Genomic DNA, 27,157 nt, shown 5'->3' with positions numbered 1-27,157 from the left:
GAAACATTCTCTACCTACCCATCAGGAGTAGTACTTAGATTAAATGGGCTCAGACGTAGAAAAAAGTGACTTATAAAGTGGGAGAATATGCATTTTAAGTATTTTAGCACAGTAGCACAGTTTTTGGAATCCTATTATTTTTGTTAGTTATTATTATTATTATTAGTTGTGTGGACAGTGAACTTTCTGAACCTTAGTCTCTATTAAGGAAAAAAAAATACTAAACAGTATTGCTATAAAAAGCAAGAGATATTTTTTGTAGAGTGCTTAATATACTGTATGGTAGACAGCAAGCACACAATAAATGGTCTATTATTATCAATTTCAGTCCTCAGAGGAAAAACACCTGAAACATTGGTTTGGTTAACATCATTTGCCATTTACCGTTGATGCTAGGACAGGATCCTGATGCCCAGACCAGTGTCCTGTCCACACCACATGGTCTCCTACAGAGGTCGGAATCCAAGCGACCAAGGGTGGGATAGTGCTTTCCTCTTTCCACTACTGTTAGGCAAAATGAAAACTGAACCACTTAATATGCACAGTAAAACAGCACCGTGTGTCATACAAGAAGTGGCTATGTTAAACATCACAGAACAACATTTAAAGGCATTCCTCGTAAGTTTTCAATGCAGTAGCCCCGTGACAAGCCACTGCTTTGGCACACTTCTTGCCTTCCTTCACTATTTTAAGCCACCTGAACATTACTCCATTCAGTCTAGTTGTACCATTATTTTACATAGTTTTTAGAAGAGCTTTATTTTCTAATTTCTAAAAAAACTTTCCATTGAACATTTTACTGAACTATACAAACAAAGTGATCTAGTTTAGATGGAGGGGGTGAATAAAAACAAGCTCTGAAAAAGAACTCTATTTGCCAACTGTTACCATTCTGAATGGAAGTTTTCCTAAACCTAGGTAATTACCTTAAATTTTTCCACATCAATGTTCACGATGGTTTTATATTTTAAAGTTGAAATATGAGTCTTTCAACCTAAATTCATGGTTTATTCTTTTTTCTTTAATATAGCTACTGGGACATTCAAATGTCTCATGGAACAAGTAAAATACTTGAAAGACTACACTGCTTATAGTAAGTAAAATCAACATAATTCCTTATCTTTTCCTCCACCAAAAGCTGTTTTCTTTTTGATAATACAACCCCTATAGCATAAGGGGAAAAAAGCTGATCATTTGATTCAAAGAAAAAAGCCAAAAGCTAAAACTAGCCTGTCTCTATCCAAGTGACTGAATTTTTAAATTATTATTATTATCACCAATACTGGCAGGACTTGCCACCTGCATATGTTATTTTTATAAAGTAATCAACAGAAGGTGAAGGTGATGTGGATGAGTAGCACACGAAGAGGGTGAAAGACAGAGAAAAAAAGAGATAGAACACAGTATTCCACTGTAAATTTCAGCAAGATTGGGCTTTAACAATGTTAACTAGTCCTTTTTGTATCTAAATTATTAAATGTGTTTCCTTTATATAATTCACCCAGTAAACATATTTGTATTTCATGTTCTAATGTAGTCATTTTGTATGTTTTGCCGTGTGACTTCAAAGAACACTAAAGAACATGCTTTTTTTTTTTTCTTAATGCCAAGTTTAGTGTATGAATTTGAGTCTAGGATCAGAGGAAGCAGTAACTGTGATAAGTGAGGGGGCAGGAGAAAGACTGTGGATAGATCATGAGAAAAGCTAATGCAATAGGAAGAAGGAAACTGCTCAATTAAGGTATTGGTAGCAAATGGAAAGACATGGGGAAAAACAAGGGTGACTGTGTAACGTTCTGATGTGGGACTGCAGAGGTCAGGAGAGGCAAGACAGAGGAGTAAGTCAAGGGAAATCCAGAAGCTTCCCACCTGGACAACAGAGGGACAAGACTAAAATCCTGAATGCAGTATCTGAGAGGGAAGCCTGTTGAGAAGGGAAGAGAATGAAAACTTCTTCTGGGGCACTTCTGCTGGTGGAACCTGCAAGGACAAGTGGTACTCTTCTCCACCTTTCTCTACGTTCCCGCATTCTGCAGATCCCAAGACACACAAGAAGGGAGATGGTTCTCCCCGTAAACTCTCTCACCATGACAAAGTGTGGCTCCACACCTCCAGACCAGCAGGCCAGGAGCTTCCTCTTAGAAGGAAAACGAAGTAAATTCTGTGTCCACAATACAATCCTCTAAGGAGCATTTGGCAGGTTACCAGAGACAATGGCTAACCCAGGCAAGCCTGCCCCACGAGGAAGCTATAAAGAATCAGTGCCACAGTCACTTCTATTTGCCAAAAGCATCACAATCAGGTCCTCATGCTGTACTTCTTCCAACTGATACCAACCTAGGATAGTGTGGAAATTACTGAGAGGTGCATACAGCCAGCATCTGCCAACTGCATGCTCGTCCCCAACACCATGGCTGGGTGCCAAATGAATCGATACTAAGAAACGCGTTTGTTAGGAAATCAAAGCCTGGTTCATTTATTCTGAGAATCACCTGGGCTAATTTTCTGAAAGCTTCACCTTCACTGGATTCTAATCTGAGATGCTGCTAGAGGGGACAAGTGGCCCCATCTATTCAAATCAGCCTGACAAGTGACAATATGCCTTGGTCCCAAATCAAGTATGTACTTACCTATCTTTGCTATTACACTGTCTGAACTGAATGCTGCAGCCATGACTCTGTTTGGGAATCATCATATGCACAAACCAATGGCATTTAAACTTTGTACCAATTTATTAATTTTAAAGGTTTAACATTTGCTGTTTTATTACCTTTTAGGTATTTAAGTGTCTTTGTGAGTTTCTATGTCTATTACACAGTGCTGTTTTTGTAAGAGTGACTGACATAAGGGAAAACAGCTCTCTACAAGGAGGTACCAGTGGTTAAAAAAAAGTGCTTAATGATGACTCTAAATGCTTTCTCCATCCTTAAAATCTCTGTTGGATTAGGATTTATTATAGAAGTGAATTTTAGTTACATGTATCTTTTCTCTCTCTCACCAGAAACATCTACACAATGTCTATAAAGGTAACTCTCCTGAAAAATTACTTTAAAAAAAACACCCAACACCAAGAAAAAGTTCCGGTTAAAAGTGCATCAGGCAACAAGTGGTAAAGTGAATCCTGAGTAAATGTAAAAAATATTCAATAAAATAACTTTTCAAGAATATATAAATGTATGAATATGTAACTCAGACTATGAAATAATGTCTGCAATATATTATATTTCAGATGACTTTGGTGACATGAATTGATAAACAGTAGTTTTCATTTGATAAGTCTGTATGTATAATCTACCTCTGGCTCCATACTGATATTAGTTTAAATGAAACTAAATCTGCTTCCAGTTGACAATCCCAAAACAATTTTACCATGTACATTCAAAAGGCATCTTTTAAAGGTGTTTGTAGTACGCTCTGTATTAGCATTGTATGCAACATTCAGTAACAATAAAATAAACTATAGTGAATTATACAACAGATTACAACGTAGCCTCAGAGTGGTATCCATATGTTCTGACATGGAAACACAAGCAAGATATTGTTCTGTAAAAATAAACCCACACTGCAGAACTATCCATATAATATGATTCTATTGGTTAAAGCAAAACAAGCTTTAAACTATAAAACCATATGTGTGAGTTCCACAGCTATTCAACTACAGAGTACTGAAAAAGATTTAGAAAGACACAGAGCAAAGTGCCACTTCTGAGGAATGAGGTGATGGAGAGCATCTTTCATTGTTTTGGTTTTACATGGTTTGAAGTATTTTCAAAGAGAATGCATTTATGTATCATTTATGCACATTTCAAAAGTAAAAAGGAATATATTAAAATAAGGAAATTTTGCATTATCTTCTATGAAAGACTCTGCATGGTTTAACAATTATCTCAGGTGTGATTACTTAAAATTAGAATAAATGACTTTGAATTATGAATTGTTCTGTGATTAGCTACAGCACTGATAAGACTTACTGCAGAGTATTAGATATTATTAGATATTGAAATTTACAAGATGAGGATAATTATTAATACCACATCAATAGCTAAGTGTTCATGTTTATATTCACTACTCTACAACTCAATAATATAAACCTAAGATTTAATCATTAATAAAGGGCTTATATCTTATTTATAGCTTGTCTGTGGGAGGGGGAATTTTAGTTCTCTATTACACCCACCATTTAACAGGTATTCATCACACTTGACTTTGGAAAAGACCAAGTAACAAATGTAAAACTTACAAACACATTAAGACAAAGTTATGCAGGAATATTTTAAAGGACAAGTTGCATTTTTTCTCAGTGGCCTCATCCATATCTGCAAAGGAAGAGAGCAGAAAGAGAAAGGGATGGACACTAACCCTGACACTAATGCTAAGGATGTCAACAACACAATATTGTACAAGCCTTCACTCTGGGGAACAGGGTACTTCAAACCCACTTAGAAATAGCGAGAGACTATTCCTCTAGTGACTTTTTTAAAATTAAAAATAAATTTAAGTGGGAATAAAGGCAGATTAATATATTATAGTATCACATCATTTCTGACACCATCAGTCTGTGTCTTCTATCCAATGTTTGCGTACTCTGCCTCTCCAGGACCCGCAGATAATGATTGCTCACCTCTAGCTCCTAAATTTGCCCCGGTGATTCTCAGGAAGCTGAGATCATTCCAGAGTTCTTCCTGGGACCAATCCAAAAATCTGCCACCTTCTGAACCTCACTGGGCTGTCAGAGCTAACACAGAAAGAGTCTCATCCCTCTCCTGAATGACAGTCCACAGAGGCAAGCACCAACTTCATAACTGGTTTAGTTATTTTCCTTAAGCCCCTCAGGGACCAGAAGAATTACATTTCTACATTCTCAGCCCAACTGTCTTTTCTGTAAGAACTTCCTGAAGTTAATAATCTGTCTTCTTTGAAACAATTCCTATTCAAAGAAGAACATAGTTATTCTTGGACTTTTTTTTTTTTTTTTCCTTTTCTCTAAGACACAGTAAAAGAGAAGCCCTTCAGAGTTTGGTAAATCTGGAAGGCAATTAACCAGACTATGAGCTCCTCTTTAGTTTTCGATACTATATTATTATCTTTAATATACAGCCCTTCAGACATAAACATGCCATGAATTAATCCATCATTAGTAAATGCAATTTAAGTTGTTTCCAGAAAGTAGCAATGGCATTACACTGATCCAGCCACAGTTTTGTTTTGGCATTCCTCACAGCATCCATTATTAACCTGTGTGGTGTCTTATCAGACTGAATAGAGGCAGAGCAGTCTCTTACTATGAGTAAAACTACACTTGGTCATAAGTTTATCAAATAGCTGAACTTCTTATTGTCATTACAACAACTGCATGAACTGGTCACCTTATTTGACCTCAGCTGGGAACACATGTGTTGGGTGACACGAATTTTTGACCACTCTGTGAAATAACCATGCAAATGCCGTGAGTACTGATTTGGGGGTTACAAATAAACTTTAACAAGTAGGTGAATTCATAAATATAGAACCCATGAATAACGAGAATCAACTACCAGAGAAGATAATCACTTAAATACTCTTCTAAGAGCAAGTCAATTCTATTCTCCTTTTGTAAACAGAAGTCTATAATGTAGAATTTTACCATGTGCCCTTATCCTTACAAAGATTACTGCCGCAAAGGAGTTTAGGCAATGGAAAAGAAGGGAAATAGGGCACCTGGAAACTTGGGATCATGGGCATCTAGGATGTCACGACATTCATTCAATCACTTATAGGGACAAGTACTTCCTCTACCTGTCTGCTGGCCGAAGTGCAAGGCAGAGCTGCACTGTATTCAGTCCTTAGCAGTCCTGCTTCAAACAGAACCCACACAGATAGGCAACTACCCCAAAGGAAAGGGCTTTTCTCTTTCTGAACCAGCTCAAGTCCCTTTAGGGGAAAGCAGTGTCCATTCTTGAGACTTTTTTGCTCCTTTTTTCGTGTGACCTGCTAATTCTTTCTCCATTTGGGGAAGATAAAGACTTTTTTTTTTTTTTTTTTTTTTTTAAAGCTGCCTCTTTCACAGCCTGTCTGCTTTGATAATATCCAGAAGGCTTTATGGAGAATGACATTTTAGACCACTCTAACTCAGCTTAGCCACTGAAGCTGAGTCCAGCTGAAGAAAACACTCAATTAGCAACTCTGACTTCAAAGGCTGCATTATGCTCTCCTCAATACACATGTGTAACTCCTATTAGCATTAATGGGAGCTGTGGGAGCCCACAGCTCAGAGAATATACCTCCAAGTCTGTTTGCTTGATGAGCATGCAATTAAACCTTATGGCCCGCATTTTTCAAGGAGGGCAAAGTACACTGAGTACTCATGTAAAATCAAGTTTGTTCACTCTGGGAAAGTAAGCTCCCACTCCTACTCAATAATGAAGAAAAGAGCTGTTCAGATTAGGCCCATTTTCATTTCATTTATCCTCTTAGATACAGACAAGGGTCTTTCCTGCTGCTTTGGGGAAAAAAAAACAACAAACACTCCTTTATTTGTAAAGTTTGTTACATGTTTTCATCAGCATTATTCCAAGTTGCTTAACAGGCCAGCTTCAGAGGTAACACTAATAATACTAAGACCATTTTAGGTCAATTTCCTACACTAAAAATCTAGCATGACAACTACATACAGTCCGTGTCTTTTTCTCTCTTCTACTTAACAGATTTATTATAACATAAATTTGGGAGAGAAAAAAATGATTTAGCATTAAAAAAAATCACTTTGAAAAGAAAATGCTTGCCTCAAATAATAAATATGTTCCTATCGGAAAATAATGATTTTTGCTTCTTGACCTCATTTTAAGGAGACTTGCCCACAGTTTTCAACATGGAATCAATACACATTACAGCTTCAATAAAATATCAGTGTATGGAAGGTACTCTGTTACCTTCACAGTCTTGCTCATACCTCCACGGAGAAAATAATCTTGACTGAATTAGTACCATTTCAAACAATTCATTTTCTGCTGTTCATACAGTCTCCCCAAACTTTAAAGAGAAGGTTATGAATAATGATATTTTATGAAGAACATTTACTCAAGCAACTTCAATGGTATAGGAATAAATTATTGATCTAGTAGTGACATACTATAATCCGCTTTACCTTCAAACATCCTATGTGAATTTCCTAATCATGTTAGAAATTAGGGTTACCTTAGGTACTGGACCATAAATGTACATCAATCGAATTGCAATAGAACAATGAACTTGTCACAAAGACAACAGTGTCCCCACCAAACTTACAGAAGTGCTGAGATGTGAGACTTTTGAAACTGTAACCTAGCAGATAAGCTAGGTAAAAATTTCACTTTTAAAATTTCATCAAATACATGGTCTTCATAACATCATTTTGTACTTAATATTTAATACTTTGCCTGAGGAGTTTGACAGCAACCATCTCTTCACAGAATTTTAAAGCCAATATGGTAAAGAATGGAGCATCTCAAAATTGAACACAGTGATCCCTTACCTCAGATTCTATGGATGACTGAATAAAGAATGATAAACGTAGATGAGATACTAAACCGTGGTCTATGGCTAACAGAATTATTCAAGACAGCAAATGTGAGAAGGAATTCACCATTTCTTATCAAAAGGTTGTGCACTGTTTCTATCACATGCATGACCTGATAGTACTGAAAGCTACTCAACTAGAGATTCCCTATTTTCAAAGGACATCTCATACCTATAACCACTTTTCAAGTGCAACATAAAGACTGTTGATGTTATCCCAGAGAGTCTACGCAGTTTCATCCTTAAGAGTTCTGGGCTCTGAATTCCTCTGGCTAAATCTGCTAACAATTTCGATGTGCTATTTATCTTGCTGGGGTGATTATGTCTTCTATGTTGCTGAGGCTACCTTCGCCAGCTCCCGTGAAGCTCATCCAGAACTGCAGCTGGCACAGACGCAGCCATGCCCTTATTTAGAAGTCATTTAGCTGGTAATGCTTTAACCTGGAGACCATCAATGTATAAAATGATACTTATTCAAACACCCACCAGAGCAGACTCTACTGTTACTTTGTTGCAAAATATTTTTTCAAAATGGTCCCTCTTAATAGAAGAAATATATTTCCACCTGAGAATTCATGAAATTTACATGAGTCATGAGATATAAATTGATGACTACTAATGACAATTCCCTAAAATACTTGTGGGAGTAAGAAAAGAGAGAGAGGAAAGAAGGGAAAAGAACAGAGGAGAAGGAAGATGTTTACCCAGTACCTCTGATAAAGGCTGGTCTGTGGGACAACCACCTTAAGATCTGAGAGGCAACTGATACGGTTTCATACTTCTTTGGAGAAGGAGCCAAGTATCATCTTGGAGAAATGTCTGAGGACTGCTCATCAAGGGCCCGTGCAAAACCTGACATATGGAGGTCATTTATTCCTAGTCTTGTTACTAGGCTAAAATCAACCTTGGATGTCACTTGGACAATCCCAAATTGTAAATTTTACTGACATGTTATTTCAATCAATATTTGATCACCAGCATTGTAACGTCTCCTGTCTAGGTGCTGGGGATACAGGCATAGATGAGACAAATGGCAACCCCTCATGGGATAAGCAATGCCGAGATCATTCCTGTTTAAAAGGACCAAAAAGATCCAAGTCATGTGAATTAGAATACAGTCACTGAAGCACTGAAATAATATAAGCGAGTGAAACAACTTTCAAAAATAAGTATTTCTATATATGTATCTCTATGCATGTATAAAAGGGTGAATTCAGTTTCTTCACTTCAACTTCAGACTCTTCTGCAAAAGTTGCCATTCAAAGGCACATCTGATAGAGCAATTTCAGCAAAGAAATACTCAATAGGAAATAACTAAGTAGAGGACGAAAGATGCACTTTCTCTGAATCTTGCCAATTTTTTTTTTTAAATACTAACTTTGAAACTGGTAGGTTGTCCTACTTAAAGCCCTTGATTTTAAGTTGCCATTTCTTTTTACACCCAATTAAATTGTCAGTGTAATGAAGAATCGTCCAACTGAGTTGAACTGTGAGGATCTTCTTGCTGCTTTCTGCAGTCTTAATTTGCAGATGGTTTTTCTGAAAATAAGAATTTAAAGTCACCTCCTCAACAATAAGACCTATAAAGCTTCCACCAACTGCTGTTCAAGACAGACAATGCATGAACACTTGCTTCACACAATGGCCCTCTGTAGGGTACAGCAAAGGGGATAGTTCCCTATAATAAGATATTTGAGCTCTTAAAAGGGATTACCATGCCACTGATTATCTAATAAAGATTAAATAAAGACCACATATACAAAAGGCTTGGTACCTTCCAGTTAGCTCCGCAATTCCAGTAATGGATAATATTCAAAAAGAACAAACAAAACTGACTCTGGACTGTTCATTTTCACAAAATATACTGTGTACAAAGCCATAAATAGTCATCAAAGGTTCTCTGAATAATTTTCTTAATGGAGGAGAACTATTTCTTGTTAGATTATCAGACTGATGGTGAGGGATGCTGGTAAACACCATCAGCCATTAGTTTGAAAGAGAAAGTGATGAGGACATAAACACTAACTCAACGCAGTTCCAATATGACTGAAATGACTAGCATTGACCTTCTCTCTTCCTGTGGTTCCATCAGCAAAACATTTAGGAAGCACTCTTTTGAATCAACCTCTTGGGGATTCCCAAGTCTTCCTTAAGGTGGGCACTTTAATTCATGTTCTTTTTCACAACCATCCTTCCCTTATAATCTATGCCATCCCACCCTTTCTTGCACTCACAGCTCTTTCTACCCTTGCTAAGGAGAAACTTAAGGATGATGACAAAATGTCCCTAAACAACCATTCCAGTGGCCCCTCTAACTGCCATTAAGGTATTTTTCACACATTCCCATCCTTGTACTTGGGATCCAAAAAAAAAAAAAAATCAAAGCCTGTTACTCCTCCAGGTCATTTTATACCCAACTGTGTCCTTGGCAACAGCATCAAAGGGCAACATGAAGTAGTGACCAGAGCAAAGGATTTGGAGTCAGAAAACTTGGTAATCAAACATATTTAGTATCTATGAGATTTTGGTCAAGTAACTTCTGAACTTTGGCCCCTCTGAACTTGTAGATTCTGCACAGTGCACACAGATCCTCTCTTAGTAAGTTAGTCAAGCACTTATTAGCCTTCTGCTTCAGGGTTAAGGATATTTCTAGTTCTAAAAGAGAAAATACTTATATACTAAAATTCGCACATCCCCAAGCTAGTCTGCATGCTCAGTGATTCCTAATTCTGCAGGAATTTTTTTCTTTTCTTTTTTTATTTGTATATTCTTTTTTTTTGTTTGTTTGGCTTTTCCAATAATCTGTAAAACATGAACAAGGAAGTAAGTTCTCTAATGTCCACTTGTTGAGAAAAGAAACCTGAAGATCTTTTAAATATACATTTCACAGAAAACCTCTTTTTAAGGAGGCATGCCTGTCTCCATCCTTGTCTCTTCTCTGACAGAGAAGACAACATGCCACTCACAGAGAATAAACTCAGAAATTCATTTGGTGAATTTTAGTATTTTGGTGAATTTATAACTCAATTATATCAAAATAAAAGTTATGAAAATATTAGTGTCTTGCAGAAAAGACAGTTTTGCTTCAGTGATGATGCTGGTGTTATGTTCGGATGGAAAGAGAAGCAACAACTGGCATGTTAGAATGGAGGACTAAAAACATGACCAGACAAAGTTCAGGTAACGGGGGAATCCTTGCGTAAAGTGTACAATCATGCCACTGTGGAGAGAGCAGTCTGTTCACTCCATGATCGCACTGTATGTTACGCAGAGGAATGAGAAAACAAAGCTAAGATATTCACCCTAATTTAGGGACTCAGAGTTATAAACATGGGGGAATGTACTTTTAAGTCTGTACTGATAAGCGAAGGGTGAGTCGGGAAAGACATTCATCTGTCCTCACAGCCACAATTAATATTCTTTATGAATTATGTATCAAATGTGATTCTTTCTCTTAGTTTTGTCTTAGAAGTAAATCTAGATTTTGTAACATTTGCAGTTTATGAGCTTTACAGGCCTACTTTATGAAAACAAATGCAAGAGTATTAGTTATGCAAATTTTAGGACAAAACATATAATCAACTGAACATAGGCCCTCACTTTGCTTTGTAAGGCACCATGTGAGGACCTTGAAACTGAACTTCTTTAGCTTCAGCTAAGTTTTTGTCACCTCAACTCCACACCAGATTAGTTCCTCTACACCATTCCCATACAGGTTTTCTGGCACCAGAATACGACAATTCTTCATCACTGGAGAACACAAGAAGGATGGCTCTGGGTTTCATCAATGCTATCTGCATGTAGTTGGCCAGGCTTGTTTAAAAACACATCTTATCAACATTTGTTTTTAAGTTATCAGAGCCGTATTTTAAATAGGTTGATAGGCAATTAAGACAAGACTAGACCAAACCCCAGTCCTATTGGGCAAAACCCCAGTCCAACTGGGCAGCTTTAATGTCCTCCCTGGCCCTCTGTAGTGGGTTTATGGTCAATCTCTGTGAAGAATAATTTAAGTTAGCATGAACTCTTCCTCCTCGGCAATGATTTATCTGTCTATAAGCTGAGATGAGGGAATTCCATCTGCAGTTGTGCCTGGTGAGCATTAACTTCATTAATGCAGCTTCATCAAAGTTGAGCCTAAGTCAGCTGTAGCACTTGAGGCCCGTTTATAACAGGCTTGGCAATACCTGGAAATATAGATCTATCATCGTAGGATACCCTGACTTGCAGAAAATTCAAGTGTAAACAGAAGGTTTTTGGGGTGCAGAGCTCTCACCCAAGTTGCTAGGCCTTAGGAAGTAATCTATCTAAGAATGTTCCGATTTTAGAGTATATGCTCATGATTTTTCCTCAAAGGTAAAAACATCTACACTATTTTTTTAATAAACATATATTTTATTATGAAAATCAATTCTGTTTATGGAAGTCTTCTGCAGAAGATGATTTCTTAAGGTATTTTAATTAGTACACGTTCAAATCATTACCTGTGTAGGTATGCCCTGTCATCTTAGAGCAAAAAATAGAGTCCTAAAAAACGGTGCTGTAATAAAAACTCCTTGTACTATTAGTTGGGAGACAAACAACTGGGAATATTAATTTGAAGGTAATTACTTAAGGTTTGTTTTTTTTTTAATGCGTCACTTTTTCTGAAAACCCAAAGTATATCCCAAATCTTCCTATGAATAAAATTTAATTTTCTCTCAGAACATTTTTACTCATCAGGAAAAAAGGCAAGTTTAATTTTCTGTCAGTTGTGGCTTCATATGTCCAACACACCTTACATTTCAACAAACCTTACTGTCAAATTGATGGAACAGTCAAGGAGACATTAGTTCTTCTTATGCAAGTACTAACCTAGAAAGGTGTAAGTCAAAGTACTGTGAGGACACTTGTAAAAATAGACTTCATTCTCCCTAGCTACTGTGTATGTATAACTGCCTTGTCATTTTAACCGAAATCATGGCTTCCTGTCAAGCAGAGATTGTAGCTTCCTTGAAGGCAGGTGTTGGTAACGTCTTTTCCATCTTTTTATTCCCAAGACTTGGCATCATCCCTGGCATAGGTAGAACCATATTATCGAATGAAATAAAATTCATCAATTAATACAAATTGCTTCTCAAGTACTGTGTGCTTACCCTAAGTGTGGAAGCAATGCATTGCTAATTCCTGATTTTTTAAAACAAAACCTTAAAGGAAGTAGTGCTGGAAGAAAAAGATATTTAGAAATTTCCCTGCTAAACTTGTCATTTGGTCACTCGATCAACAAATATTTACTGAAAACAAGTGCTATGCTGTGCGCTCATTCTTGAGTAGAACAAAGTCCGGCCTTCACAATACTTCTAGTCTAAGCATGGAGTCAGCTCTGTGTAGGATAAAAGAAAACCTTCCTCTTATTTTATCTTAAGTATGCTTCTCAATTACTTATGACAGGATGATGTTCAAATTTTAAATACTCTGTGGAACCCAAAGTAGCCAAATGGTGGCTCACGCATCTGGCCCATAGGATTAGCAGACAAGGCAGCCTGGTGATTAAAGTACGTTCATTCCTAGCCTTAGAGAGATGGTTCTGCCTGTGCTGGAAAATCTGCTTCACAAACATGGTAATGTCTATTAATCAAAATAATGTAAAATGAATTACCGATAATTATAATATTACTGGTAGTAATAATACTGATGAGGAGGATGATATCCTCCACAATGACTCCCACTAACTGAGGGCCTGGCACTTTGCTAAAAGCCTGCAGACCATCTCCTATAATCACCCTCTCAAGTTCAGGCAGTGGGTCTTATCTCCACTTGACAAACAAAGAAGCTGAAGCTCCCAGAAATGTGCACAAAGCCACCGAGCAAACAGTGGAGTCAGGATGGGAACTCACATCTGTCTGTTGGCAGAACCTGAACCCAGAACCAAAGCTTTGATCACTTCCTACAAAGGCAGTAGCATGAGTTACCTGAAAACCAGAAACAAACAAAAATCCTTTTCTATTACCTCTTTAAATGTTGAAACAATGTATGAGATTGTCCTGCTTCTTCTAAAATACATAACTAATGATGCTGCATTTTCATAGGTGTTAGAAAACATTTATTAGGTTTTATTTATTCTGTGACCTATGGAAGTCCAGACGTAATAGAACAGAAATCCTATTTGTCAAATATGACCCTAGATGGACCTTGGTAGTCCAAGCAATTAACTACCTGGTGCTAATGGACCAGCATTCTTAAGACTATGGGAATGTGTGTTAACACAACATTGAACACAAGTGCACGAATGGAAAAAAAAAGAAGCTACAATTCCTAGATATTGCCTATTAGAGAGCACTGCATTAATAAATGATCTTCAGTTGTTTCAAATAACTTGGTAATACATGTATATTTTCAGACTCATGTTATTTCCATGTGGAAAGCTGATTTTCATTCCTTTGGAATGAAAGCTATGTTTTATAAGCCACAGAAAACTTCTTTTCCAGAATTGTCAGCCTTCCTCTACTTCCCATTACCATAGCCATGTATCCATTTAACGAACATTCACAGAATCACTTTGAGCCAGGCACGGCTCTAGATGCTGGGGATTCAGCAGTGGATAAGAGCGCCACACCAAAGAGCTCAGCATCAGAGGGATAACAAGAGAAGGAAGGTAATTAACACTCTTTAGCAACTTATTTATATTGGAATTATTGTGCCACAAGCTTTACACAGAACTGTGATTAATTTCTAGAAACAACCCTTAAAGGTAGCTAGGATCATCCTCTCCTCTAAAGATGAGGAACTTCAAGTTGAGACATAAGTAATGTGTCTAAACCCATATAGGTCAGAAACAGTGGACAGTTCAAATGAACTCACATCTACCCAGCTACAAGGAACCTTCTCTTTCCATGGTGGTTCCCTCTGTTTCACTGTCTCCCTTTGTAGTGCTCATTCCATTTGTCTTGATTTTCTCTGGTTCTCAATCACACTCTCCATCTTACAATGACTACTGAAATAATCATCACTTTTGTCCATTATATGTGAAGTGAGATGAATGTCTGTCCAAATGGTCTCTTACTACATTATATGTGTTTGCATAACCATGTCTGTACATTCGTCTTTGTACGTACACATTCATTCCCCAACTATTTGCTGGGCACCCAGTAAATGCTAGGGACATTTCTAGGCCAAAGTAAAATATAATGGAGCTTAAATGCAAAGGGGGGAGGGGCACACAAAAATCTAAACTTCAAGAAATAAAGAATATAATTTCACATAGTGCGAAGTGTTATGAAGCCAATAGGCCATACACACACACCACACTATATACATTATATGTACAAAACATACATATGTACATGTGTGTGCAAATATACTTCCCCAACAGAATTTCAGGTTTAACTATACAGTGTATAAGTATTGATAATTAACAGTCAACATTATAAAAAGCCATCAGATTTTTATGAGCTAGTACTTTTCCACTATATTTTATTTTCTAGTTGTCTCATAAATGATAGACCTGTGGTTACCCACAGAATTGAACAGATTCACAAACAAAAAGAAGTGTTAATACCAGCTTAGAAGGGTAGAACATAACTGAAAACTGAAATATTGATTTGCTAGTCTCACTTAGGATACAGTTTCATTCTTTTAAACAGCTCTTTGTAGCATTCTGAAAAAATATAGGATCTCTTCTGGGAAAACCCAAACTGAGATCAAATTTATTACCTGAACACACACATCATCAGGAATGTGAGAAAAAATTTAATAGGGCTACATTGTGGCCAAAATCTACTAGTTGGAAAAAAAAATACCCTGTGTGAAAATAATAAATGCATATTTAATGCAACAGTAAAGTTTAAAGATCAAGGATAAAGGTTAAAGATACAAAAAAGAAGGGCATGGAAAGTTCTGACATGTAAATTAAAGCATAAGCTCATTTAGAAAGATTACAGATAAGATGGTCTTTAAATTTTCCTGCTATCTTTAATAAAATATAAAGAATACAAGGATGTATGTCATCATATTTGCATTTAATGTGGCATTAATTCACAAGTCATTGTTTTTTTTATTAAGACAAAATAAATTTCTCCCTCTTCTAAGGAGATATATAATTAGGATTTTGATAATTAAACCCTAGATGAGGCATTCGGTGTATCTATGCCCTAAATCCCAATAAATTATGCATGCACAACTTTGAAACTACATCTTAATTAGTAGCTTAAAATAAAACTAATTTTAAAAGCTGGAAAATTGAATTTTTAAAAACTGTTTCAATTTTATCAATGGAAGTCAACCATATAAAGTATAAGCAACAATTGTGTATAAAGGATCATGAATTGTTTGATATGTTACTTTATTTTGGTAAACCTCTGCAAATTTCAGCTCATACAGAGATGGTCTATACTAATAACTTAGTCACATGATTTCTCACTAGGCAGTTTAATCTCTTTAGCCCATCAACTATGTCTCAAACTCATTTTCTTCCACTTCTACTCTCTTGACTTCTACTCTATTCTGAGCTACTATTGTTTATATACGTAACTGTGATGGTTAATTTCATGTGTCAACTTGACTGGGCCACAAGATGCCCAGACACTTGGTCAAACCTTATTTTAGGTATTATTGTAGGGTGTCTTTAGATGAGATTAACATTTAAATCAAAAGACCCAGTAAAGCAGATTGCCTTCCTAACATGAGTGGGGTCTCATCTAATCAGTTGAAGGCCTGAAGAGAACAAAAACAATGATTCTTCCCCAAGTAAGAGATTGTCTCCTGCCTAATTGTCTTCAGACTGCAAAACTGACATTCCTGCTTTCAGACTCAAACTGAAACACTAACCCTTCCTGGGTCTCAAGTCCACCAGCCTTCAGATTATACCATCATCTTTCCTGGGTCTCCAGAGTGTCGACCCACCTAGCAGATCTTGGGAGTTGCCAGCCTCCTTAATAGCATCAGCCATTTCCTTATTTATATAAACATATATAATAAATATACATATGCATATACTTATATTGGTTCCATTTCTATGGAGAACTCTGACTAATATACCACCCACACCCACCACCAAATATTTAGCAATTTCTTACCTATGCAACCATGTTTATGAAGCTTTCTCTATCCTTAATAGTCTCTCCCACTAGCTCTGCCTGATAAAATCCTACATATTCTTCAGTCCTCAAGTCAGAAGCCTCCTCCCTCCCACAATGTATAATCGAGGTGGGGTTTCCCCACTCTGCACACCCATAGCACACCTGCACTGTTTTCTTTCACATCTGCTTGTCTGTGGTTGGTCAGCTGGAAGAACAATGTTCTTCCCGGACAATGTCTTACACATCAAAAGTGAGTATCTGAAGGGCTAGAGTACATTGTCACAACATACTACAGCAGGGATTATTTCTGACTTGGTAAAACCTAAAGAAAATCTTATCTGTATGAACAAGACAAAAATCATTTCAAACTCTCTGGACCTTGGTTTATTACACCAAACATAAGAGATTAGGCTCGATACACCAAATCCCCTCCCAGCTTGACTTTTCAACAGCTCCGTTAATAAATCCATCAACAGTAAACACTCTTATAACTCAATATTCCTTTTTAAATTATCTAAAGTAATGTAATATGAAGCCAAGAGTAGAAAATTGTTCCCACTTAAGTGCAATAATTCATAAGTGCACTCATTCTGAGTCCTTTTAGGAATTAATCCCATTGTGGAAGAACAACTGATAATGATTCAAAGCATCACCAACACAATGGTTCTTCAAGACTGAGCACAAGGAAACAGGAGTCGTCTCAGCTCACGCACACGTTCTCCCAAGTATCAGTTTTAACGTCTCTCTTCACTAGGGGCTCCGTGGAACTGTTCACGTGGGCTCCTGCCTTTGTAAACACTGGTAACAAACTGATACGTAAAGAACGGTTATTTTTAAGTATTATGAAAAGTCAGAAGTTTCTATTAACTTCTGTGGCTCTGCCCACTACCACCTCTATTCAGCATGGAATTATGGAAGGCTTTATCATATTGGCATCAATTTACTTCAAGTACTCAACTATTTTATAAGCCTTTTCAAGTAATCTTCACTCAGTACAGTAATTGTCAGCAAGTCTGTTCCGTGTTGGCCATCCTTCCTTTTGTTTCAGTCTTTCATAAAAATCTTTTTGTTTGACAGTCAAGCAGCTGTGCTTTGTTCTTTAATGTTCCTAGCCTGGGTCCCCAGCAGAGACCACTTTATAACATAAACTGCAAAGCACCATTTTCACAGTGGGGACAACAGTGTTCATCTTCAAAAAGAGGCATTAATAAAATGAGACTGTAATGAACATGCTAATTTCTGATCACAGGGTAGTACACAACAGCAGAGAGTGTCACTGCCTTCCCCGTGAAAGACAGTAAAAGTTATTTTTTTTAACTGCTATAACGGCTTGCAGTTTTTGAAACACATATTATACAAACATTTCTCTCCATTTCCCAATGAAATGCCTTTTCTGTCTCATCCAAATGCTCACTGTGTGTTTTACTCTATCAGTAGCAGTCACCTTCAGGGTGCACCTTTTTTTCCACCTTGCAAGAACTAACTTGCTGAAAGAGGTATGTCACTGAATCATATGAAGTTAGAGAGCAGGGATATGAGTGATCACGAATCCAACGCCTTCCCTGTGCACATGAGGCCAAAATAAATGAATGCGTGAATGAACAAACAGGGAAGTGAATGGATTTGCTCAAGATGCCACAGCTATTTTGGAACATAGCCAGAGTTGGGAACTCACATTACCTGAGACTTGGACTTGGGAATTTTGTATATTGTCTTATGTCTGGATGATGATCATTCATAAACTACAGTGCATTTATGGGAGTAAATCCTCAAATGTAAGTGCCATTTCATAAAATACATCTATAAAACTGGGTAACTCAATTGTCTCACATTTGGTTAGCAAAATATGTAGATAATAATTTTACTTATGTGTGTTCTAGGAACAAGCTAGTAGTGACAGCAACCCCGTTTCAAGTGGTGTCCTGTTCTGTTGTGTCAGTGCTGGTGGTGAACCAGGGAGCAGACCTATTGAAGAGTGGGCAAGTCTCGGCAAATAATCCACCAAGGTTAGAAAAATGCCATACGGCATGCTTTTTTAGATAACAACAAAACATGTATTTTCTGATTACTACCTAAAACAAATCTCAATTCAAGAAACATGACCTTTAGTCAGACTAAATTTTTCTCCAACTTTCTCTTAGAAAAGGGAAGTCAGGTGAACAAGAGAAAAAGGATTCTTGGTGTCTTTTTACTTGCCTAAAACAGGCAGATGCTCCTGGACTCTTAAAGGAAAGAAAAGTCTATGGATGGTGAGATCTCATTTTTCCTGCCCAGGGGCTGATGAGATGTACCTGACAGAAACGTTTTCATCCCTAGTTATCATTATACAAATTGACAAGTTTCCCACCTGATATCTTTGGGCAGGAAGAAATTGTGGTCAGTGAACCAAAGATTCAGAAAGGACCAATTCCATCTAGATGATGATCGTTCTTAAAACACCCTCTCTGGTCCTAGACTCCACCCTTCACTGAAAGCCTCATATTAAATCCAAAGTCCTTAGCAGAATCCCATGATTAGGTAAGGCTCAGCCCTTAATAACCCCTCAGCGAGAGGTAAGGCCTTCACTTAAAGTTCTGCTCAAGAGGGAAATGTATGACAGGTATGCTCAGCCCCCTCAACTGCTACAGAACTAGGGAGCTGCTATTTCTTAGTGTTTCCACAGGCAGGGCAACCAAAAAAATTTTTTTAATGACCTGGAGGTCATAAGTATGGCATACAACTCCCTTTCCCCCACTACTTCTTCTATGAACTACAGTCTACAGCTTATACATGGTGATTGGCCAAACATCTCATTCCAGGGCACGTTCAGCCCAAGATTATAGTTATCCTTCCTTATGAAAACAGTGTTTCAGAGCAAGGGTAATTTGAAACAAGCTACACAGGGGAAGTTCTTCCTGAAATACTCCCTTCAGTGCACATGGATGGTCAGAGTATTATTTCCAAGTCTTATGCATTGGCTGCACAGGTCAGATGATTAAATCTCCAATTAATTAGGTCCTCTAGTATTCTGTGTGGAATAAATTAGTGATCTCCATCCAGTCTACTTAGACAAAACCCATCACAGGAGTTGGCACATTTTTGGCACTGTCAGCAAAGTGGGTAAAAAGCAAATGACCCATGTGGATAAAATGGGCACTTGATGAGGGGCACTGGATGAAAAGTGTAACGCAGTTTCCATCCACTGCAGAGCAGAGAACTTGAGTATCTGCCAATGTTATTTGCAAGAGGAAGTGAACTCAAAATGGGCACGAAGCCCATCAACTGTGGTATGAAACTCTTCACATTCATTTAGTTAAATGTTCATAATGCTCATGTTCTATGAATGGTAGTTTACCACTGGAATATTTTTAAAGTCTATTATTAATGGAATTATCAAGTTATTTAGAAAACTTAAACCAAGAGGTAACACTAGGAAAGAAAGGTAATTCTCAACCTTATTTATTTCACCCTGTAAGAATATGGGAAAATATTCTATTTTAAGGCTATGTTGAGACTACTTTTTCATCATCCAAAATACCTTTGAGTTTTTCTCATGAAACATTTCCAGAATTGCTAAACATAGCCTTAAAAAAAATACGGTTTAACTACTTCACTAGAACCAGAATTCTCATTCCATTTCAAATGTACTTACATATGACAGACATTCACACAGAAAGTCAGGATCACATTAAATATTTAAAATCTATTTGTTTCATGTGGGAGTTAACTGGATAAAAGCAGATGAGATGGGAGGGTCCTAGTCAGCTGGGAGGCAGGAAAATATAAATCCATGTGATTGTCTAAGTATGGTGGTATTTTCCTCCAACTTCCTATTAATCTTCATCAAAATGTCTTCATCAAATGCACAAAGATTTGACCTTCCTCGTTTCCTTCAAGGGATTTATTCAAGGAACTCAGAAGGCAAAAAAACCAGAAGAGTTTCTGGTAAATTTCACTTGATTGTACCTTTATAATACATTTTCTATATAATAGCATTAGCTATAAAGAAGGTGAATAAATGAAGACTTCAATTTTAAAATAATTCAACAAATCAGTCTGATTTTGTTTCCAATATGAACACCCAAAAAAAGATTTGTCTTCAGACTTTTTATCTAAGTGTATGTGAATGTATACATGTATATTCACACAAGCACATACTTTTCTAGCACATATTACAGCATATATATAAACACAGTCTCCAAGATTCCTTTCAGTTCCAAAATCTGCCTTCTGACTGCTCTTTTTCTCCTAATGTCTTATTCTTACTTAGCAGATTTTATTCCTTTCTTTACCTTTTCAAATATTTAAAATTCATTTCTCTTAACACTCATTCACACAGTTCAATTACTTATAGTTCACGGAGTATAATTTCTACTCTCACTGATTGAGCTTATTGCCCTCATGACTGGGAACTGGCTTTCATGCTTTAGAACTGGTACCCATGAGCCCATCTGGGTATGAATGACCTTATCTGGGGCTCTATGGCCTGGACTGTGCTGGTGTCTCTGTGGGGTGAAGGCCAACACGGCTGCCTGTTCCACACTCCATGGGAGTCAACATTCATGACCAGCTTTTACCTTAGCTTCTGGGTTTTAAGTATTGAACTGCAGAAATAGTGCTACTGTTCTCACCTTAAGCAGAAAGCTGATCTAGTTCCCCTTACTTCCATCTTATTTTATATAGGCTGGTGCCCTCCTGCTGGCAAGTTGAAACTCTAGCCCTAAATCATATAGTCCATCTGGTTGTCTATCAGACTACAAACTGTCTCTTCTTTGGAGACTCTTCTTTGTTTTTTAGCACCTGGAAATTTCTTTCCTTTTTGTAAGCATAACTACGCATTTGATTTTATTTTTAGATATTTTATAAACATCTCTATGTGTTTACAAGGGACTGGAGAACTTCCTGTATGAACATAGCTTGTCATAATGACCAGAGGTGTAGTGCAAATCTGACCTGTTTTTAATTACATACAACAGAATAAAACTTAAAATGACTATATTTAGTTGGTCAATATTTTCCCTAAGACTTAGTAAGATGTCTATTATTTTATTTAAAACATTTTAGGATGCGTATGTAAAATCTTTTCGAGGCTTCTCAGATTGATCGACTAATTTTGGTATGAAATGGATATGAAAGGAAATGTTTTTGATCTTATAAAATATAAAAAGAAAATACATCCCTCAGTGGGGAAGAAAAAAATGGAATGGAGAAATGTTCTTAATCTGTGTACTATGTATGTTCCTCTGTGATGATTCACTTTTGATCCCTTCAACTCCCTTCATCTCAACAAAGTCTATTCTCCTAAGTTGTAGAATCAAGATAAGTGAGGTTCACAGCAAAGCAATACAAAACAAACGAACCACCCAATACATACAAGTGTGTACGAGAGAGAGAGATAAAGGCACTGAAGGGTTAGTCTGGAAATGTGAACTACTAGGCAAGCCTAATCAGTTCTTATTTCTACACAAAAGACTGAATTATATATATGATGCAACAGAGTATTATTAATCACTGGCCTTTATTCTCTAGCACTTTCAGTCTAAAGGAAGTCTAGAAAGTAGGCACATCGTACTGGAGATCTGGCAACTCATCCCATGCTTTGGGCAAACTGCATAAGCCACATAGCCAGAAACACAGAAGGGGACACAGTTTCCAATCAGTTTCCATCAACAGATGTTATTTCAAGAAAGATGAGAGACTGAAATAAAACCACTTTTTTCAACATAAAGAAGAAAGCTATCTTTCTTCCTTTTGATTCCTCTGCTTAATAAGAACTCATCTTTAGGTAGAAGATATTTCTTTAATCACCAAACATCAACTTTGGTTAAACTGCAAAAAGTAGTCGCTAACCTCGCTGATATGAAAAATCCACACACGTGAAGCTAACATGCAGAAGAGTAGCATATTCTATTTGCTTTCAAGGTTCTCCACCAAAAATCAAAACAGCATCTGGCATTTGAAATCAACACCCTGGAATTTTCTTTTCTCTGTCTAGCATTTTTCAAGACTCATGAGAGAAGGTGCCCACTGTCTATCTAAATAAAGTCTGACTCTTATAAACAGTTTATTTCAACGCATTTCCCAGTATGTCAAGACCATACTAGTCTTTTCAATGATTCTACAAAAGAAAACCTGGGATAGAGAATTTCAACAATGGCACAAGAAGTAGCCTTGCACATGAACACTTACCACGCAAAACTGTGAGTCTGGTGGATACACTTATTTCTCCCACATTATTCGAGGCCACACATTCATAAATGGCCTCATCTCGCGGAGTCCGTAAGGGTTGTATTCTGAGCACTGATCCAGATCCATCGTCAAACTCTATTACCTATTAGAGGAAACAATAGCTGTCACAGGTGTTGTTATAATTGTCTACCTCTCAGCTAAACCTCTTAATGCAGTGGTGAACCAGCCACTAGGCTGAGAATGCACTCAGAAGCATTTTGAGAATGAATTTTGATATAGTGATGAAACAGAATAATTGGTCTAATTTAAGGAATCCTATACCAAACAAAGGAATGTCATGAAACTACATATGCAAACATGTAGACTTCTCATCTCTACTTAAAACCATCCAGGGTTTACTCATGAAAATATTCCAGTATGTGTAGCTGGAACAATTGACCTTGTTATTAATTTTGCAAGAGACTTGCTGCCATGATGGATAAACTTTTTAAAATTATTCTGTCTCTGATAGCACATACGCACATGTGTATGCATTCAGTAACTGGACTGTTAGGTGAAAAAATAATGCAGGCCACTACCGACAGCTCTTCAGGTTTAAAACGTCTCATCCTGAATAGTATAGATGAGCGAACCATGAAGAGAAACTGCATAAATCTAGTACTTAGGCAGCCAATGAGATGGCTTTCACAGCTCAAGAGACTGATGGCGTGCATTAATTTTGCCATAGATCCTTCCAGTATTTGTTCTAGCTTAGCATTTTCTGCATTTTTAGGGCATTCTTGCTCTAAAATGGAGGCTTGCTTCACCAGGCAGAAAATTAATGTCCTAAACAGTAAGCCTGAATTCACTATCATTATGGACTCTACTCTCTTAACAGTCAAGCCATCCTAGGTATGTGTCATCTAATTCAAGTAGTTCTTTTAAGAAATGATGATGATGATAATGATATACATAAGAATGTATACAAAACTGTGAAGTCCTCTACCTGTCTTTTCTATAACTATGCTGTGTTCTTTCAGCTGTTCACTGAGATGTTGTGCTTTTTTTTTTTTGCATTTCCCTATGAATAATATATCCAAGTGCTTAAATTGTGAATAAATTAAAAATGTCTTATAAATATATTTACAGGACGTTCAATCCAAGATTTTGTGTGTGAATGTCAACATATGGAAAAAAGATTGAATATTTTCAAATTATGTCCACTCCAAGCCCTTTCTGCTTCAAGCCCTTTGTTTTCTTTAGTGTTCTAAATTCACAAAGATAGCCAAAATGTTTCACTTCTCAATGCACCACAATTTATTTTCAACTCTATTAAAAACAGCACACAATTTAGAATTAATCTTCTATGTATCTTGGAAAAATAAAGTTTCATAGTTACTGGAATCTTTGTTAAATATGCCATAATTTAAATATATACACATATATGAGCATCCTGTGGTTTAATGTAGAGAAAGGTTTAAATATCTTTTATACTTTGATTTTTTTCATTTTTATTGAGAAATAATTGACATACATCCCTGTATAAGGTTTAAGGTATACAGCATAATGGTATGATTTATACATAGTGAAATGATTCCCAAAATAGGCTTAGTTAACATGCATCATCTCATGTAGATGCAATAAAAAGAAAATAAACATTTTCTCCTTGGGATGAGAACTCTTAGGATCCACTCTTAACAGCTTTTGATTGTTACATGTCATTACATGTTTATATCTCTGATCTATTTCCTAGGTTAAGACCTATTCTCTTCAACAAAGGTTAAGACCTATTCTCTTCAACAAACAATATACCACACATTACATGCTTATATTGTAATTTCCAATTTAAAACTCTATTTAACACCTAATATTGATTACGTACCTACTGTAGGTCACTACAGATAGAAGAGGGAGCAAAATCAGTCTCATTCTTGCTCTCACAGGCTTTATGAACTAGTGAAACCCAAAATTACAATATACTGTTACAGGTATTAAAGATTCGCAACCCAAAACTCGATACTATTCAATGTAGTTGCTTTGTGTAAAAATAATTTCCCCTGTATGTGCTTGTATTATGCTTATTAGCATTTATGTCCTGAGCAGAGCTCAGGCTTTAAAATGTTTACCATCATAATTTAAGCTTTGCTACAAGATTTTGTCAAGAATCTATCACTACCAGCAAGCATTACGTCCCCAACTTCTCTTTGACAAAAAATATTTCAATTTCATTTAAACTAAAAAAAAAATGTGCAAAGATCATACACACGTCATTTTCTACATGATGTAAGAAATATTTCTCAAAGATTAAGGTAATTTTTTGTTTATGTGTAAATCACTATAGATAATTGATCTTCAAACAAATATAATTTTAAACTTATCTATAAACTGCAGTCCAAATTTCAATTTTTGCCAGTGCAATTAATTAGGTCCTTTAGGCATTTGGACCATTTATTGCTCTGAGAGAATCAGTGAAAAATTAGTAAAATCAAAATTCTGAATTTTGTATTTATTTTTTTAAATTGGGACTTGCTTTAATTTGCCAAACTGAATTAATCTATGAAGCAGATCAAGAATTCAAGTAAAAGGAAGTGAGTTTTACAATTTGGTCCGTTTGGAGGTCTAAGTACCCTCTAAGAATCAAGACATCCTCTTCTTATCTTAAATTGCAGGCACAAGATTGTATATTTCTTCCAATTTTTCCTTGTACCTTATCCCCTACTTTTCTCCTTCAGGATGAGCCAATTTATAAACCATAAGGCTCCTGAAAAACACCACAAATAATATCTGAATTATGTTTCACCATCTTCAACGCACTGAGCTTTCTCAAATAAAGAAAATCTACTTCTTCAATAGGTTTATCTGCAACATTACACGGGTTGGGTGTGTTTCTCCCAGAGCAGTTCTTTACACTAACACACTGGAACAAAGTTCTCATTCTAGTTCATGCTACTTGAAAAACACAGGTGTGAGGTACAGTGAACAACTCAATTTGCTGCCCAGTATCCATTCTCCTTTCACAGAGTAGGACTCGATTTCCTTTTTGGAAAACACTGCTCCCTCATTACAAGCCATGGCACTGGATAGAACTGACCTCAATCTCAACAACACAGGCACATTCTGATTTATTTAAATTAGTGTCATCCAGCTATTGACACAGATTGGTTCAAGAATGAGCTTGTAACTCAGCAGGAGCAAATAGCATGGGAAACTCACTCATCCTCTATTCTTGGATGTGGGAGGGTGTGAGACTGCATCTTGCCATCTTTAGAGGAAGCAATCTGAGGATGAGGCTACAGGTGGACACTAGGAATCCTAACTGAGCCCAGGTACAAGTAAAGACAAAGGTCAGTCATCTAAACCCCCAAGTTCTCTTTTTAAAAAAAGCCAAAGCCATTTTGAGTTAGGTCTTCCATCACATAGAACATGAGGGAATGCCATACCTCAGTGATTACGACAACTTACATCAGACTAAAACAAGCAAGTAACATACAAACCAAAGATCCATCAGATACATTCTTTCCCCAGAGAAACAGAACAATGGACCTAATACCTCAAATCTCTGATTGCTGACTTTCTTTCCTTTTTTGTTCCAGACAATTTTAGGTCTTGGGTCTCCTGAAGCTTGGCAAATAAAAGAGGCAACTCCACCAGAGACCCCTGTCTGGTCAACGGGAGTTCTTGTAAACCTTGGAGGAGCTGAAACAAAATGAAATAAACATCACAATTAGATGGAAAATTGAAACACAGACCATTACCACACTGCCACTGCTCTCCTCTCAGCCCTCAACCTTTTTCAGCCAAAACATACCCTCAACCTTTTTCAGCCAAAACATACGTACATATATACACCCAGATATAAACAGACCAGGATTGCAGAATTAGGAAAGCACCTTTTACTTTTGAAGGTAGTTAAAAGGGGAGGGAGGTAACTTTCCGGTCAAGTCATCTGCTAGTGCTTTTATTGCTGAAATCAGTATTAAGGCAGAGATCCAATAACATCCGAAAAGCAACATCACACATTAATTTTTATTATCAGTATAAAAAAATCCAATTTGTCCTCTGTAACAAAATGAGCTCATCAATCAAAGTGAGTAAAATTTTAGCTCTTTGCTTTGATGCCGCTATCAGGACACTGCCAGAAAGCAGCATTGCCACTGCTAAGCTATTAAAATTAGTGACATTTAAGAGAAATTCTAGGAAATTTTAAAGAGACAAGAAATACAGCCTTGAGTTAGAAGGTCTGGCAAGAAGCAGAATTAAGGGAAAATGGTAAAGTGACTCAAACCCACATACTGTGTCCTACCTTACTTGAAACTTAACACCACGATTTGCATAAAAGGTAAATCAAGAAGCCTCCAAAGTCATAGCAAAGAATTTCTGTCAACAAAGATGTAGACTTCGAGATTCCTAAGGACAAAAGG

General features: G+C 36.8%; 1 protein-coding gene across 6 annotated transcripts in view; it reads right to left on the bottom strand.

Moving 5' to 3' along the window:
• The window catches only part of PTPRD (protein tyrosine phosphatase receptor type D), a 1,875,912-nt gene that overhangs the window by 263,793 nt on the left and 1,584,962 nt on the right, over nt 1-27,157 (bottom strand). For 5 of the 6 annotated variants that reach the window (XM_032477694.1, XM_032477695.1, XM_032477693.1 and 2 more), the window contains exons 3-4: nt 26,287-26,432; nt 22,758-22,899 (exon numbers count right to left, since the gene is read on the bottom strand). In XM_032477694.1, the coding sequence (XP_032333585.1) occupies nt 22,758-22,899; nt 26,287-26,432 (288 nt within the window). Of the gene's footprint in view, nt 1-22,757; nt 22,900-26,283; nt 26,433-27,157 lie in introns of all 6 variants that reach the window. The other variant, XM_032477692.1, reaches the window with a different exon arrangement.

The sequence above is a fragment of the Camelus ferus genome, chromosome 4 (genome assembly GCF_009834535.1).
Source record: "Camelus ferus isolate YT-003-E chromosome 4, BCGSAC_Cfer_1.0, whole genome shotgun sequence".
Taxonomy (NCBI): domain Eukaryota; kingdom Metazoa; phylum Chordata; class Mammalia; order Artiodactyla; family Camelidae; genus Camelus; species Camelus ferus.
Note: the sequence above shows the minus strand (reverse complement) of the source record. Positions and strands in the feature narration are given on the sequence as shown.